General features: G+C 41.2%; 2 protein-coding genes across 5 annotated transcripts in view; one reads left to right on the forward strand and one right to left on the reverse strand.

Moving 5' to 3' along the window:
* The window catches only part of DNMBP (dynamin binding protein), an 87,227-nt gene extending 75,345 nt beyond the window's left edge, over positions 1-11,882 (forward strand). For all 4 annotated transcript variants that reach the window (XM_075612294.1, XM_075612296.1, XM_075612295.1 and 1 more), the window contains 7 exons: positions 1,906-2,010; positions 3,298-3,426; positions 5,794-6,126; positions 7,439-7,615; positions 7,738-7,936; positions 8,744-9,318; positions 10,073-11,882. In XM_075612294.1, coding sequence (XP_075468409.1) covers positions 1,906-2,010; positions 3,298-3,426; positions 5,794-6,126; positions 7,439-7,615; positions 7,738-7,936; positions 8,744-9,318; positions 10,073-10,258 — 1,704 coding nt within the window. In that variant the 3' untranslated portion in view covers positions 10,259-11,882. The remainder of the gene's footprint in view (positions 1-1,905; positions 2,011-3,297; positions 3,427-5,793; positions 6,127-7,438; positions 7,616-7,737; positions 7,937-8,743; positions 9,319-10,072) is intronic.
* Positions 11,883-15,045: 3,163 nt separating this feature from the next.
* ABCC2 (ATP binding cassette subfamily C member 2) overlaps positions 15,046-16,265 on the reverse strand; it is a 40,051-nt gene continuing 38,831 nt past the window's right edge. The window contains exon 32 of the mRNA XM_075612298.1: positions 15,046-16,206. Within this exon, the coding sequence (XP_075468413.1) occupies positions 16,077-16,206 (130 nt within the window). The 3' untranslated portion in view covers positions 15,046-16,076. The remainder of the gene's footprint in view (positions 16,207-16,265) is intronic.

A 16,265-nucleotide genomic window follows, 5' to 3' on the forward strand; every position in this document is an offset into this window, starting at 1 on the left:
TCACGGGGAGCGCAATGTAGTAACCGGAAAATACATGAAATTGTAAAGCATATAATGCACCAAGTTCTTAAATAATAAAACATCTTGTGGTGTAGTGGTTGGAGCGGTACTCGCACATTCCCCCAATAATATAGGCAACTCCAAAACTGTGCCAAATATCTTTAAACAGGAGAAGGGAGGAAAAAACGGAGCACTACATCCAGTGCTAGTAAGCCAAAAAACAACAAGAGTGCGTTCCCACGATAAAAAATTAAGCTATTTTAATGGATCATAATGGCAAACAATACACCAACGCGTTTCGGACTAATACAGCCCTTTATCATTCACCTTGATAAAGTGCTGTATTAGTCCGAAACGCGTTGGTGTAATGTTTGCCATTATGATCCATTAAAATAGCTTAATTTTTTATCTTGGGAACGCACTCTTGTTGTTTTTTGGCTTGCTAGCACTGGATGTAGTGCTCCATTTTTTCCTCCCTTCTCCTCTTCATTGAATTCTGCAGACGGAGGCACACAATTACCCCTGGACCATTGGAGACAGTGGACTCACCTTTACCTGAGGATACTTATCCCATGTGAGTTTTTTCTTTTGTTCCATACTTATAACTTGGATGTTTGGACAATTGCTGTTCACTGTACACCCATAATTGGATGTTTCAATAGTACTGGTCACCGGCAGGTGGTTAACATATTATCCTTACTGCATTGCAATGTGGGATTTCAACACACCTGTCATTCATCTTTTGGGGACAGTCATTTTCCAGCTTATTACTGTTTACTGGAGGGGTAATCCATATAAGACTTTGCCACTCAATCACTCATCAGTGTTGCTTTTTGTTTTGGAGCAACATACAGCATTGGTTCTAGCCAAATATCTTTAGTAGGAGTCTGCCAGAAGAGGAACCCTTCCAAGGGAAAGTAGGGAACAAGGAGCTATGGCGCAGACGGTAAAAATGTTCTCGATGTAATTTTAGCTCTTTACAAATGGACACCCACAATGTGTACGTTGTTTAAAACATATAAAATCAGTGAAGGTCTCTGTTGGATGGAAAGATTTGCTCTCACCGCCTCTCGAGGACACCGATATCTCGCAGTGGAGTCTCTGTACTTCCGTGTGGGATCCCCGGATGTTTGCCCGCAAGGAGGACTCGTCTGTCTCTCTGCTCCCTGGATGCAGTCGGGTACACTCTTGTACCATTGTGGGTGTCCATTTTTAAAGAGTTATTATTACATAAATAACTTTTTTTACCGTCTGCGTCATCGTTCCTTGTTCTCTACTTTCACTTGGAAGGGTTCCTCTTCTGTCAGACGCCTACTAAAGATATTTGCCACCGTTTTAAAGTTAGCGATATTATTGGGGGAATATGTGGGTACCTCTCCAACCACAAGAACTTTATTAGTTAAGAACTTAGTGCACTATATTCTGTCCAGTTTCTTGTACTGTCCGGTTACTAGTACTGTCCAGTTTCTTGTACTGTCCGGTTACTACATTGCGCTCCCCTGACTTGGACAATAAAAAAACTATGGGAAGAATTGATGGAACAATTCTTATAAGGGTTTCAGCAGCAATCGGTACCATTTGATCTATTTCTTATAAATAAGTGTGTTGTGCCCTTTATATTACTGTGCACTGTATATTGCTACTGTCACATTTTATTTGGGATTATCAAATCGCACTGTGTGCAGTTTTTCTTTTGTGCACTTTCTCTATATTACACTATATATGGCTGATTTTTGTTTTGGGGACATATTTCCTCTATTTTACAATTTGTTTGAAGTGAGGAGCTCCATTTGTAACATTCCCTTGCATCCCTTCCAACTTTTGTCATAACTGTAAGCTTCTTTAGCACACTTTGTCAGAGAGATCACTTGAACCAAGCCTCTAATTTGGGGGGATGTTAAACAGATCAAAGATGAAGCATTTGAAGAAACGGAGAAAAACTTCCGGATGCAGGAGAGGCTGATTAAATCCTTCATTCGAGATCTTTCGCTCTATCTGCAGCATATCAGGGTAAGGCGTTTTCTTTACATTAAGTAGGGCGGATATGGGAATGGCTGTGTTAACTATAATACATTTTTTGGAGTGAGCGGGGCCGGCTAGGGGTTTTGCGGGCCTCGGTGCAGTAGGGTTTTGGCGGGGCCTCTCAGTTCTGTCGGAGCAGCATCTCCTCCTCCTACGATGTGGTGTCATGGCAACGTGTTGCTATGACATGATGCTGAAGGACGAGATGCTACTCCGGAGAAGGTAAGATACAGAGGCTCCATTCTCTCTCTCAGCAATCAGTTCAACTGTGGGGATGTGTGCAGGTCCTCAGTAACTGCCGGGTTTGGTGAGGTGGCACCGATGGCACTGCCATAAAGCCGGCCCTGATTTTTACCCAGTTCAAGGATTTTTGTGTGTGTACATACTCGCCATTGTTTGTAAATATATATATATATATATATATATATATATATATATATATATATATATATATATATATATATATACGCACACGCATACATATACACACACATATACACATATACATATACACACATATACACACATATATACACACATATACACACATATACACACATATACACACATATACACACACACACACACACACACACACACACACACACACACACACACATACACACACACACATATATATATTTTTCTGTGAGGCTCCGTAGCGGTCCAATATACCGGCACAGCACAAGAGATAATCACATAAAAGTGGTTTATTGGGTCCAAAATGCACACATAAGCCCAACGTTTTGGTCCCCATAAACTATATATAGTTTGACTCCCATTGCTTTCTCAGACACGCAAAGCTGGGTTGAACTTTAGACTTTTGTCCTGAAAAACAACTTTTCTTACGATACCATATCAAAAAAACTTCCAACAGTGACTTTCCCTTTTTAACGATGTAGAAATCTGTAGATACAATACTTGAATTTTGAACATTGGTAAACATACCAAAGTCCAAAATTCTTCCGTGGGAAATAACGACATTACTGTTTAATGCATATATAATGATTTTCTAAAAAGACAATTTAAAAAGTACAGTAATTGGCGTTTTTGCTGCCTATCTTAAAAGTTCTTTGCTTCCATATTTCTTTTGAAGAATGTTTATGGAGAGATTTCAGTTTTCACACTTCTTTTTTTCATGGTAAAATAACTATTAAACTTGATGTATGTGTTGCTGAGAATTCACCAGTAAGCGCATTGATCATGAGCTGTGAAGCAGTAACCATCGTGTCCTCGTGTCCGGCCACTGACTGTCGCACTCCCCGTGTGTTCTAGGAATCTGCGTTTGTGAAGGTGCAGGCTGCTATGAGCATGTGTGATCTGTATGCAGACAAAGGAACCGGCGACGTGGAGAAGTTTCAGAGAGCCCATAGTCACATCAGCGAGAAGCTCTTCACTGACTTTGTGAGTGTCCTCCGTCCCATATGTAACCCTCCCTGCCCGGCTCTTAGGGAGTTTACATCAGTGTTGGTATTATTGGCGTTTCAGGGTGCATTACCTTATTCGGGGTGCAGGCTGGGCATTGGAAAGCAATGATGGGCGCCAGGAACTTTATTCATTAAAACAGCAGCTTTATTATTTCTTAGGCCTCGTGCTCTCGCTCGAACGTCACGGAGTGAGAGCAGGGGTTATTAGTGTCAGTGTGGTTGCGTGCGCGGAGGGGGGCGTGCCCGTGATGTCACGCGAGCAGTTCGCCCTCATTGGCTGAATCGCGCACGTGACCAGGGCAATCGCGACAAATTCAAAAGAATTTGTCTCGGCAAACAGCTGAAAGCGGAGCGCTCATGGGCACGTGCGTGCGCTCTCAGTCGCAATGTGTTTGACCGCATGCTCAGCTTCACCCTGGACGCGGCCATAGACCTAGTCTCACAATTGGTATACATAGTGCATCTTGTATAACCAATTGAATGTCCCTTTTGGCTACATTGTTTGCACGGCCTCACTAGGTTCCCCTATCTCAGCCCCGCTCGGAAAGGTGCTGAGGCTTTATAAGTTTTATATTATCTACAGAGTCCCTCTGTGCTATAGCGCTGGCAGTGCTCCATGTCCACTGGGCCCCGGGTGGGCCTGGTACTACTCCCTCTGAGATCAGCCTCCCCGTCTGGGGACAAGCTGCCACCACATGGCCTTCTGGATGAGAGCCAGCTATGGACCCTCTGATGGGGCTTTTCCAACTATACCCAGTGGCTGTGTCTTGTGGAGCCTCCTATGGGCATAGGCCAGCTCTCTGTGATCCTTTAGAGCAGTATGGAACCTTTTCAGTGGGACGCTATCTAAACAGAAAACTACAAAACAGTAAATGGGAATCCTTACAGTATCCTAAACATAGAAACTTGTATATACACTGTCGGTGAGATTCCTCTTCTTCAACTCCTCCTAGGATCTGAGTTCGAGAAGCTTCCCACATACTATTTATCCCAGCTTGATGTCACCCTTCTCCAGGCAGAAGGGGGCGGGGCTTAACTTCTCCTGTCACCCCAGCACCATGTGATGGGGAAGGGGCATTAATCTGTGTGGGCCCACACAGTTAACCCCTTAAGGCCCTAGTAATCCCAAAGGGGGGTTACAGTTATTATTCTGGGTGCATCATTCTAAACATCTGAAAACTGATGAGTTAATGATTTGCCTTGAACTGCAACCTTTAAACTTTGTGTATATGAAAATGTTTGTAATGATACCCCTAGATGTTTGCATTTGTTATCGGTTTAGTGTAGAGTACTAATGCTCATTAGGGTGTGTGCTAATGTACGGAATACATAGCTAGGCTTTTCCGTACAGTGACCTCATGGTTACAGGGCCAGCTTGTTCTTTTGTGGGGCTCGGTGCAGGGGCCTCTTAGCTGGTCCAGTGCGGCATCTCAGACAATGTGATGTCATGGCGCCATGCGGTGTCGTATTGTCATGGCAATACGATGCCATGTGACGTTGTGACACCATGTGATGTCACGTTGTCATGGCAACACAACGCTATGTGATGTCACGTTCTCATGGCGAAGCCATTTGAAATCATGGCGCAATGATAACGGGATGCTGAAGGAGGAAATGCCACCGGACAGGTAACAGACAGTTACAGAGGCCCCCGCGCTCTCCGCCGGCAATCGGCTTTATTGTTGTGGGGAAGAGCATGGGGCCTCTGTAACTACGGGGCTCGGTGCGATTGCACGGCCATCAGGTCGCCATTGCATGGTTAGAACATCTACTTATAAGGCGCTATTAATTTGTGTCATTTAATAATAGTTACAAATAGATCTCTGTACTATTCGGCTGCCTGTTTACCCTTTTAACTTTACCGACCACTCTTTGCAAATTACTGATTAGTTGTGTTTTGCTACTATATTGTCTTTGCATTTCTATTTGTATGAGCCATGTAATACGGCAGGCATAAATGATAGGGCTACATGTTAAAAGGCACAAAAAGTGATGCACTGCGTGTGTTCTTTTGCATGTCATTACCCTGAATCCCGGGCTGCAGTGGAAACATTGCATGCAAAGAGATAATGGGGAAAGTCAGGGTTGCAGACCTGTCTGAGACTTTCATGTGCTCACAAGTGATGTTTTTGTTTTTTTTTTATCCGGCAACTCCTGAAACACTTAGAAGACTTTTGTAATTGGCTACACTTTTTTTTTTTTTTTTTTCTCGTAATAAATTTGAAAAAAACCTTCCAAAAAAAAAAGCATCCACAGTGCACCGTTTATTGTAATCTTACACACAATTGGGCTGAAATACTTGCAAAACATTTGACGCGTTTTTAATTTTTTTTCTCCCTAACAGAAAGAGAGGACGGAGAAGTTGGTCATATCACCTCTGAATCAGCTTCTTACCATGTTTGCCGGGCCTCACAAGCTGGTACAGAAACGTTTTGACAAACTTCTGGATTTTCATAATTGCACCGAGCGCGCCGAGAAGCTAAAGGACAAGAGAACCCTGGAGGACCTGCAGTCAGCCCGGAATAATTATGAAGCGCTAAACGCTCAATTGCTGGATGAGCTACCCAAATTCCACAACTACGCCAAAGAACTGTTTTCCAGTTGTGTGCGTGGCTATGCCAACGCTCACTGTGACTTTGTCAAACTTGCCTTGGAGGCGTTGAAACCTCTCTTGACGGTAAGTTTATGGAAAATCTATGGATGCAGTAGATTTATTTATTACAACATTTATATAGCGCCCCTGGCCAAGTACATTAGTTGGTAGAATAATGGTGGGGTTATATATGGATGAAAGGTCGATATGGGATCTGAAACGTGGTTCCTCCTCTGTTCTTGGCTGTCATAATAAATGAAGAATTGCATTATGAACTTGTGAGTAGACCCTCTACTTTGTAGGTCTGTCCTAGAGGAGACCTGCATTTTGAGGCATTTGTTTGTCTATGTTGTGTTGGCTGCACAAGCAAGATTCTCCTCTCCTGAAACTGTTTCCCCGCACTTTGGAACTGTGGGGTTATATATGGAACATTTCATGTGATGGGCATAAAGTAATTGTCTTTGGTGGGCAGGGGTGGGAACATTATGGTCAGGTTATGGGTTAGATGTATTGAGAGCTTGCTTTCTTGATGGGCAGGGGTTGGGGGTCAGGTCTCTTGATTTAGTCTTAGATGTAGCATTGTCAGCTTTTCATATATATTGTTGAAATGGATGACATGTTGCTGAAATGGATTGGGGGGTCTCTGGAGATGAATTATTGGCAATATTCAGAATGCATTTTGCCTGTCATGTCAATGTCTTATTATGTCTCATGCTGTGTTCCTGAATGAATTTCTGTGAGAAAGAATGTGCATGTTGCGAGTATGAGTTTCGGCGACAGGAGTTTCTCACTCCGAGGCTGTGGCTCAACGCCTAGAATTATATTGATAAGAATAAGACGAGTTCTGTTGTTCAGAAGAATAGCGATAATATGTACCCTGACGTACTTTAGGCGTATTCTTCAGTTATACAAAATTATAGATAAAATGTATCCTAACATACATTGTTGTTGTACTAAGATGTTTTAACCCAGTTTTTACTTATTTAGTGACCTTTAAAATGATATGCTTAGACTAGGAAGGAGTTATTATATTCTGCCTAGCAACCTATGTAGACAATGAAAATATGTGTATATAAAGTCACTGATTGACTTTCATGTATGAACATACTCTATGCTGTAAGGCAATAAACTACTCATTATCTAAGAACCCGTGTTTGCTCTCATCTATGCGAGTTTGCAAACAACAACAGTTTGTATACTTGTATAATTCTATTTATATAGCCCCACACAGTGTGTATGTTGCGGATAAGAATAGCAAGAGGTGATGTACCCTGTTATAATATGCAAGACATTTTGCCAACATCATTTTTAGGTGTAACTGATTACTAACTGCATTTACAGTGTGGGTTGGGTTTGTTGACCGTTGTAATACTTGTGTGTCTTCTTTTGGTTTCAGCTGTTGGGAATTGGAGGCAGGGAGGGTAACCTCATTGCCGTGTTCCAGGAACAGCATAGCAGTGTTCTGCAGCAGCTCCAGGTCTTCACTTTCTTCCCAGAAAATCCTCCAGCTGCCAAGAAGCCCTTTGAGAGAAAAACCATTGAACGTCAATCTGCAAGAGCAGTCCCGAGCCCAGTGAGTATTAGACATTGAGTCTGGATGCGGGGGCGATACAGGTGTCTGGTGTATTATATTGGGTACTTATGGTGCAGTGGAAAGTGAACATACTCATAACATATATATTATTTTTTTCACAGCCAAAGTACACAAAGCAGTCGGATGAGCATCGAGTTAATCTCCTTGCTAGGTACCCACCAGAGAAACTCTATCAGGCAGATCGCATCTTTAATGCAGCTCAGAATTTGGACGTTTCTGTATTAGAAGGCGATCTTGTCGGCGTCATTAAACAGCAAGACCCAATGGGTAGCCAGAATCGATGGCTTATTGATAATGGAGGTAAGATTTGATGCCATTCATTTTTGTCCGTCTCTGTACTGCCAGTTTTTTAGCTGTCATATTGTGCTTCATATAGACAATTGCTCATCAGCAAAAATAATATTTCTGACTTTACTCTCCTACTCTAGTCTGAATTACTGGGGAAAAAAGCTGGCGAAGCATTTAAAAAAGGATGCACATGATGTCAGAATTTTCATGACTGAGCTTGGAAAAACTGTCAGAGTTGTTTCTTCTGCCTTGGGCTGCGTCCCCGCTAGCGCTGAGCGGGCGGCGCTTGCGGCGGTTACTTACATATACAGCTATATGTAAGTCCCCGCTCACACTGTGCACGCACGTTCGCATGCTGGCACACACGCTCACCCGCGCTCGGCGCTTAGGTAAACAAAAAACCTATACTTTCCTGCGCGCTCAACTACCCGCAATGCCCCTCCCGCGCGCGCGTACATGCAAGACACCCGGCACTCATGCTTGGAGCGCTCTCCAAGCATGAGCACGCTCTGCGCCAGCGGGGACTCAGCCTTATGCACTTGTAATGCAAGCTAACTTTTAAGAGTTTATGAGCCTTATTCTATATACTCCAAAGCGGACGTTGTGGCTATTATTTTCATCTGAAAATCTCCATTGAAGCCGCCACTTTGGTGTATATAGAATAACCCCCTAATAGTTTGGAAATGTGCACTTATTGAGTAATAGTTTAATGTTAATCTTCTGGAGGACCACATTTGCTTATATCTATTCATGTGTGTATATGTGTATGTATTAGAGCTGCTGAATTCTCTAACCATACACCATATTTTCTCTCTCCAGTGACCAAAGGTTTTGTATACAGCTCTTTCCTGAAGCCATACAATCCTCGGCGAAGCCACTCGGACGCATCCATTGGCAGCCACTCTTCCAATGAATCTGGCTATGGTGGTTCCTCTCCCAACTTCTCAAGAAAGGACAGCAATAACACTTTAACATTTAACCCGAACAATGCAACTGTCACCTTTACAACACTATCCACTCCAAAATCCAGTACGGATGCATCAGTACCAAGCAGCAGTCAAGTAGACTCGTGTGTTTCTTCCAAGCCCAGTCCTGCTGATAAGAACTCCTCTAAAATGTGCAACGAGACAGACTCGGTCCCGCAATTAAGGACTGGTCAAATGGAACCAAGTAAATCGAGACCTAATACAGCGGCTACCGACTCTGTGCAGAATGCTAATAAGATGGATCCTAACCGTCGCTGCAGCCAAACCGCAAATGGGAATAACTCTCCACCGCAAAATAATGGAGAGAAAGGGCGTATTGCTGATAATCGCAAAGCATACCAGAGGAAAGCTCCTTCCTCCATGGACAGCTACTTGGCACAAGAGAGCAGTGAATTAGAAGGGAACCAGGTAAGCTTTAGACTAAACCGTTCTCTTTATTTCAGGATAACTCTATGGAGATAAAAACAATTTTATTAAATTTTGCTAAAAATGAATTAACAAACAAACCTTTTGTTTGATTGGCTAGAATGGAATATGTTTCAATTGTGTATCTGTAACTAGAGTAAAACCTTCAGAACTCTGAAGCATTACAATGTTGGAAGCCCAAAAGCAGAGCCAGGAAAGTCTTTCTAGTAGTCCGATAACTAGTCGTCATTTGCCCACTTTGTCAAATTTAAGTGACCGCAGAAAGGAACAAAAAGGGACGGAGCATTTATCTTGTGTTTGTCTTTTCATTGTTGATGTACTTGCTGCTGGAGATTTAGGGCCATATTATACAAATACAGGACCAATAACTAAGTGCTGCTCCTCCGCTTGCCTTTCGGCGCCAGGAAACCTCTTATTGCCCATTCAAATGAATGAGCCAAAGGTGTCCTATGAAATATCACCGTTTGTAAATGGCCCTAAAAGTTTCATATTATTACCCATTTATCTGTTATGTCCATCTTTGCAGTTTCATCATGGAAAATTGTTATTAAAGTCTTATGCACAATATTTTGTTGATGTGAATGGTACGAATAGGCCTGTCCAGCATCACTCATTAGAGTGGACTGTATCCCTTCTATTCAGTACCCAGGAGTAGACCGGCTCCAGTTGAGTCAGAATTGCGGTTAATTAATGCCAACTAGTTGAATAGCTCATTATTTTAATTGTACCATTGCAGGTGTATTATGCTGTGTACACCTTCAAAGCCCGTTCTCCAAATGAACTTTCAGTAACTGCCAATCAAAGACTTAAGATCCTGGAATTCCGAGACATGAATGGAAACAATGAATGGTGGTTGGCTGAAGTAGAAGGAAGGCGGGGCTATGTTCCATCCAATTACATTCGCAAGACAGAATACACGTGAAGCGGAAGCTCTTACAGAACAAATAGGCTTTTTTTATTCTTTTACAAGCATTAGAAAAACATTTGTGCCTTTTATCCAGGTTGATCAGTTTTTCTTTTCTTTTTCTTTTTTTTTTGCTGCTGAAATCACTTGAACAATATTTACCGAGAAGGTGGCTTTAAATTTGTGGAACCAACTTTCAGAACATCAATACAGAAGCAGAGAGTATTTGATGAGAGTTCAAGCAGTTCCTTGGCTGGTGCATTAAAGCAACACAGTAAATATGTTGACATTTAAAAATCATCGATTATGAATTGCGGAGTCGTCCAAAAAAAAAAGAAAAAACCTGGTTATTCAGGTCACTGATGAAAAGCATCCATCTGGAATGTTTATTTTTTTTTGTATATTCTTACATTTAAATACAATTTGCTTAATGACCCAATCATGGAGACCCTGGAATCGAGTTTAAGAACGATCCAATGATTTTTGCTGTGGTGAATGCTGTGTGCTAATTAAAAGTAATTTCACATCTGAGGAGCCGTACTTCCAATTCAGGGTTATTTAAAGAACTTTTCAATCAGCAGACGTTTCTCTTCCTGGACAAACCATTGCTGGAGACTAGGTTGGTGAAGGCTGCAGTTAAAGAAAACAAACCTTAGCTGTGGTGTTGGGTAACTGCCTCAGCATTACCTTTTATCGTGTTTCTTGCATTTTAGGGAGTGTGGTGCTGATTTGCAATTAGCCAAACAGTATTATTTGTTTTGATTCTTAAATCTATTTTTGTTTCTGCTACGGACATTTTCAGGTCAGTAAGGATTTCTTAATAAGCCACGGTGACCAGATGAACCGCATTCAGTACCACGTCTCATGAGTGAGAGAACTGAAGTTTAACCGTAGGAGGATAAATAGGTCCGTGCATCGCCTAGATTCCAAGACCTTGGTCTTCCTTCTCCAGTGCAAAACAAACCGCATTTCACTAGTGACATTTGTACGAGAACCGCCCAACGTTGGCTGGTGTTCAAGCTACGGACAAGAAATGCTTGGAAACAAAGCCGAATCTTTGAACCTTTTGACGTCCACGACTTCCGTTACGTTGTTTTTGTGCATTATTTGATTATTTGAAGCGTTCACGTTGCATTACAAGGGGTCCGGCAAGAGACATTTTGTATAATATAGGAATTCCTATGAAATGAAACCTTGTATGCTGTGTGCATCACACGAGACAGCGTTGTACCAAGTATAACATGGAAAAGGGGATGTTCTAGGTACCTTCACTACTGATGCAATTATTTTGATTGGCTGAGGGGGACATTCACATATGTAAATTGCATTTAAATTTATTTTTGTAGTTATTTTATCTTTCAGATGTAAACGCATTTTTTTAAAACCTAGGCTTTGCACATTTTGTAATAGGCACCTTTTTAGAGAATGCAATACGTTCTTTTTTTTTATTTTTATTTTCTGTTGGAATGAGACATTGTATGATGCCTTCCTGTGCTTTTATATGTTTGAGTTTTTTCAACAGGAGTAAGAGAAGATTTCCGGTGGCGTTCTTGGTCACTTATAGATGCAGCGGTTCAATTATATCAGGCATCAGTCTGTGCAATGCTACACAGTACCAATAAACCTCAGATTTTGTCATTCCTTTGTGTGTGTGAAATTAGTTATTAATTTGAGCCAAATATAATCTGAATTAAATTAATATTTTTCTCTGTGTAATTTACATAAGACTTTCTTAAACATTTGTGGGAAATATCAGTGTGAATATGATTTAAAAAAAAGTGTTAAAATTCTCCCAGGAAAAGACAAAAATGGTTAAAGTGGGTGTTAGAACTATAGTAAATAAAAATACCACTTTTGGGGCATTTAGATGTCTGACAGGTCTGCAACTCTGCTTTTCCACAATCGCTTAGCATACAATGCAGCAAGGGATTCTGGGTAATGACATGCAAATGAGCACTCACAGTGAGTCACTCTTTACTTCTTATCCTTTTAACATGGATCCCTATAACTTTATACCTGTCGTGTTACACAGCTTTTCAGCACAGCCTGGGATAAGAAGTGCAGAGCCAGTAACCCTACGTAATCATGTAACTACACCATCTGACAGAATGCACACTACATACTAAATAAAGTATTAAAGTATCTGGAGAAAGTGTCTGGAAGAGAAACATTGTTTTTTAGTGTTACCACATCCAATGTTGTGTTTGAGAATGGACCCTTCTCCTGAAGCTGTTATTTCGTTTATTCATAGAAAGGTTACTTGTGTTACTCTGTTAAGCTTGGCCTCTGCCTTGAACCAAATCTTCCCCGCTCGCTATAACTAACCAGGGGTCGAGTCTGATATTAATTATGTTGTTACTTCTGCGTAACAGTCCACTCATGCCTCTAACCATACTGCTTATGCGCATTTCATTTGCTGCTGGGGCAGAATTCATGCAGAAAGTGTGGATTTACAGAACAGTTGCCACACACCTGGTCTGAATACATTAATAAGTCAATGGGTTGTGAATGAACTTGGAGAATGAAAGAGAGACAGACTGCCTCCCTACCTCAATAATGTTACCCAAGCAATAGTAACTCTTAAATATGTAGCACCCCCCCCCCCCATACCTTGCAGTGTAAGCACAGCATGAGGAATATGTTGCAGCTCAGAGATGGCATCTGAGCTGGATTGATTATTGCGCCCTGCGTCCAACGGTCCCTGTTGTTGTGACGCTGCTGGATAAAAGTACTTCTTTTTTTGGGGGGGGGGGGGGCGCGGTTGCTTTGGATTTCTGGTGCGGTGTGCAGTTTCTGTAATGTACACGCTGTGTGTGGTGATGAGATGTGTGACCTCACAGAGACATTTGTAGGCTTGTGCGAAAACTATTTGCAAAAAAAAACCCCAGCAACATTTGTTCCAAACACAATTTGTCAAATGACGCTGATGTGCAGGTCATATTGGTCATGGGACGTCGTTTTTTCAAATAATTACCGTTAAAATGGCAACAAAAAAAATTACTTAATAAAACAAAAATATATCACTAGTGCGCACATTCACACGTCTCAGACAGGTCTGCAGCCCGGCTTTTCCCCATTATCTCTTGGCATACAATACCTCCCCTGCAGCCAAGGATTCTGGGAAACTTTTTTATTTTAAAAGCTAAAACTAAACCATTTTTGTAAAATTTTGAAAAATGGGGGAAATTTCATGTTCCTTTGTCATAAAAAAAAATGCAATTATAAAGAAAACGATAAACCTTTCAGCAAATTTATTTTAAACAATGCCGATACCTGAACAGTTCACACACCTAGTTTTTTTTTTTACATTTAATTATCTTTCGTGTTTTGTGCTGGGCTCATTAATTCACTACCTTTTTGTTTCGATTGCTTTCTTCGTGCCCATACCTTTTTTTATTTTGCATATTTGTATTACATGCATATGATGGAGGAGAGCGATTTCCTGTTGATTTCTAGAATTGCACACCTGATTTCTTTCCGATGCCTTTCATGTAACCCCTCATTTCTCTGAGATATAGTACCTAGTTTATAGCTGTCTGTGTTTAATGTCTTCAGTCACAAGTGGGTTTTACAAATCTTCCTTTCAGCGAGAAAATGGTCCTCGCATTGAAAAACGAACCTATATATGTATACAAAATGGTCTCGTATATTAATATTGAACTATCTTCCATGATGTTCATAGCTGGTTTAAAGGAGCAATCCATGCAATATCCTACAAGTGTGTTTTTAAATAAATCTGTTCTGTAGTATTAAAAACTTACTACATTTTATTTTATTCAACTCATTAAAAATGGCAGAGTATACTGAGCATCCTTTGATTTCTATAGCCGGTTTAACACACTTCCCCAGCAGTGCAAGGTATTTGTAACACTTTCCTGCCAATATTCCCAGCAGTTTGAGCTGCAAACTAACAATAGATAATGTTATAAAAGTTATACAAGTAATATAAGAATACATTGTAGCTGCTGAGTTACACTGACTGAAGGATTGGTTGAAACTGAGGCAGCCATTTAGTGAACCCTGGGAAGCAGGATCTTTGCTGATCGATCACGGGAGAATTAATCGATCTGGAGCTTACAGTAGGTAATTAGTTTTCAATAAAGGTAATCAAAGGCTGCATATAATATATATATTATTATTTTTAATAAAGTGCCTCTTGGCTTGCCTCCTTGATGCCTTCAAATCAATTTTCACACCACATGGAGAAGGAAAGCTTTTTTCAGTTGCCTTTAATTGACAAAACATTTGCATACAACATAATTTAGATCTATTTAAAGAACACAATATGCATTCTTAGTATGCACTAACTTTTCCAGTTTTATAATACTTTATTTATCAAGAAGGTATAATCAGCAGTGTATGATGTGTTATTAATTGGTTATTGCAGGTGGCGTTCTATCTTTTTTATTGTCCTTTGGAACTTAGTAAATAGATTTTATTGTAGTGTCTCTGCAGTTGTCACATGTGAATGAGGTAGTTACCTGGACAAGGTCAAATGGTTTATTGTATTCCTGTATATGTGCAATAGAGTCACAACTAGAGAATTTAGGGCCCATGGGGGTTATTTATTAAACTGCAATAGTATCAGGGCACAGTTGAACAAAAATTCGTACCGATTTCAGTGGTAGTTTCCATGCGATGGTGCCTGCCCCGATCGGCACTATTGTAGTTTAATGGCTGTTACATATGAAAGTCTTCCAGCATCAAGTTTGGGGTGGAAAATATTCCTATTGAAACCTATGGGCTTTTTTTTTAATATATATTTTTTGCTTTGGGACAGTTTTTACCAAAGTTTAAAAAAAGAAAAAAATAATGGGGAGACTTGAACAGATAAACCCCACAACCTTTCCACCTCAAATCTTGTCACACAGTGATTTGGTGCTGGGTTTCTGTCTGATTTTGCAATACTGATTTTAGTTGAACGTGATGCATTAAACAATGTTTCATCAACTATGTACAGCAGCACACGCTTTGTGGATACATTGTGACAAACTGCGGTTCTATTTTACCGGCAGGGGTGCTGGTAGCCGCTCGGCTCCCAGGGTTCATGTAATGGCGGGGTTTCAAAGCTCGCGCGCCCTGCGGACCAATAGGAAGAAGTAATAACATTGGGTTTGGCTTCCTATTGGCCCGCCTAATGCGGGAGCTTTAAACCCCAGCTAGTTCAGTCGGAGCGGCTAGCAGGTGGCCCCCGGAGCTGAAATTATTGGGGTTCAGCACCGGAGACCCCCTGCTTCAACCCTGTGTTAAAAAATGTAAAACTGCTTGAATTGCTCCTTTTTAAGGGCATTATTTCCCTAAGTAGTATTCTACAAGTGACGGGGGGATCCCTTTTTTTAAGGGTATCTTATGATATTTAGTGGACCTCTTCTCTCCTGTAAATTCTTGTTTTAAAAAGGAGTAACAGCCCAACAGTGCAAGAAAACAAAACGTAGACGGGGGGGGAATGCACCTCCTACATTCTTTGTAGAATTCTGACCGGCTTGTACTGTATGTGCTGCTCAGCTTCTTTCTAAAGGGCTGTTTTACGGTGATCCTTTTAGTTCATCCGTAGGAAATTTGCCAAGCACAATCGTACACAATCTACTATTTAAAATGGGAATTCAAGCACCATCTAATTAATGCTCCCACATACTCCCGGGTGTGGTCTTCATCGCTGATGTCATCCTAGTGAGCATGTCCAAGTCTACTAAACTGGAGGAATCGAGACTTGCCTTCACCTCCGCGTAAAAGCACCTTGAAGACTTAGCATCAGCTACCAAAATACCACAAGAGCAATCGAGGTTCATTGTGGCACTTATTTGGGCGTCTTTGCACACAGTTGCCACCTTCACTCCTACAACACAGTGCTTTGAGCGCTCCCAATGCCAGCATCTTTGGTCATAGAGAAGAAGTGTCCCTGACGTTGGAGTAGCTCATCTGGGCTACCAAATTCTATGATCTTCCCAGCATCCAACACCATCACCCTGACATCAACGAGAAAAGATAGGGAGAATTTAGGTTTGACTTGATGCTCATATTACAG

The sequence above is a fragment of the Ascaphus truei genome, chromosome 8 (assembly GCF_040206685.1).
Source record: "Ascaphus truei isolate aAscTru1 chromosome 8, aAscTru1.hap1, whole genome shotgun sequence".
In the NCBI taxonomy this organism is placed as follows: Eukaryota; Metazoa; Chordata; class Amphibia; order Anura; family Ascaphidae; genus Ascaphus; species Ascaphus truei.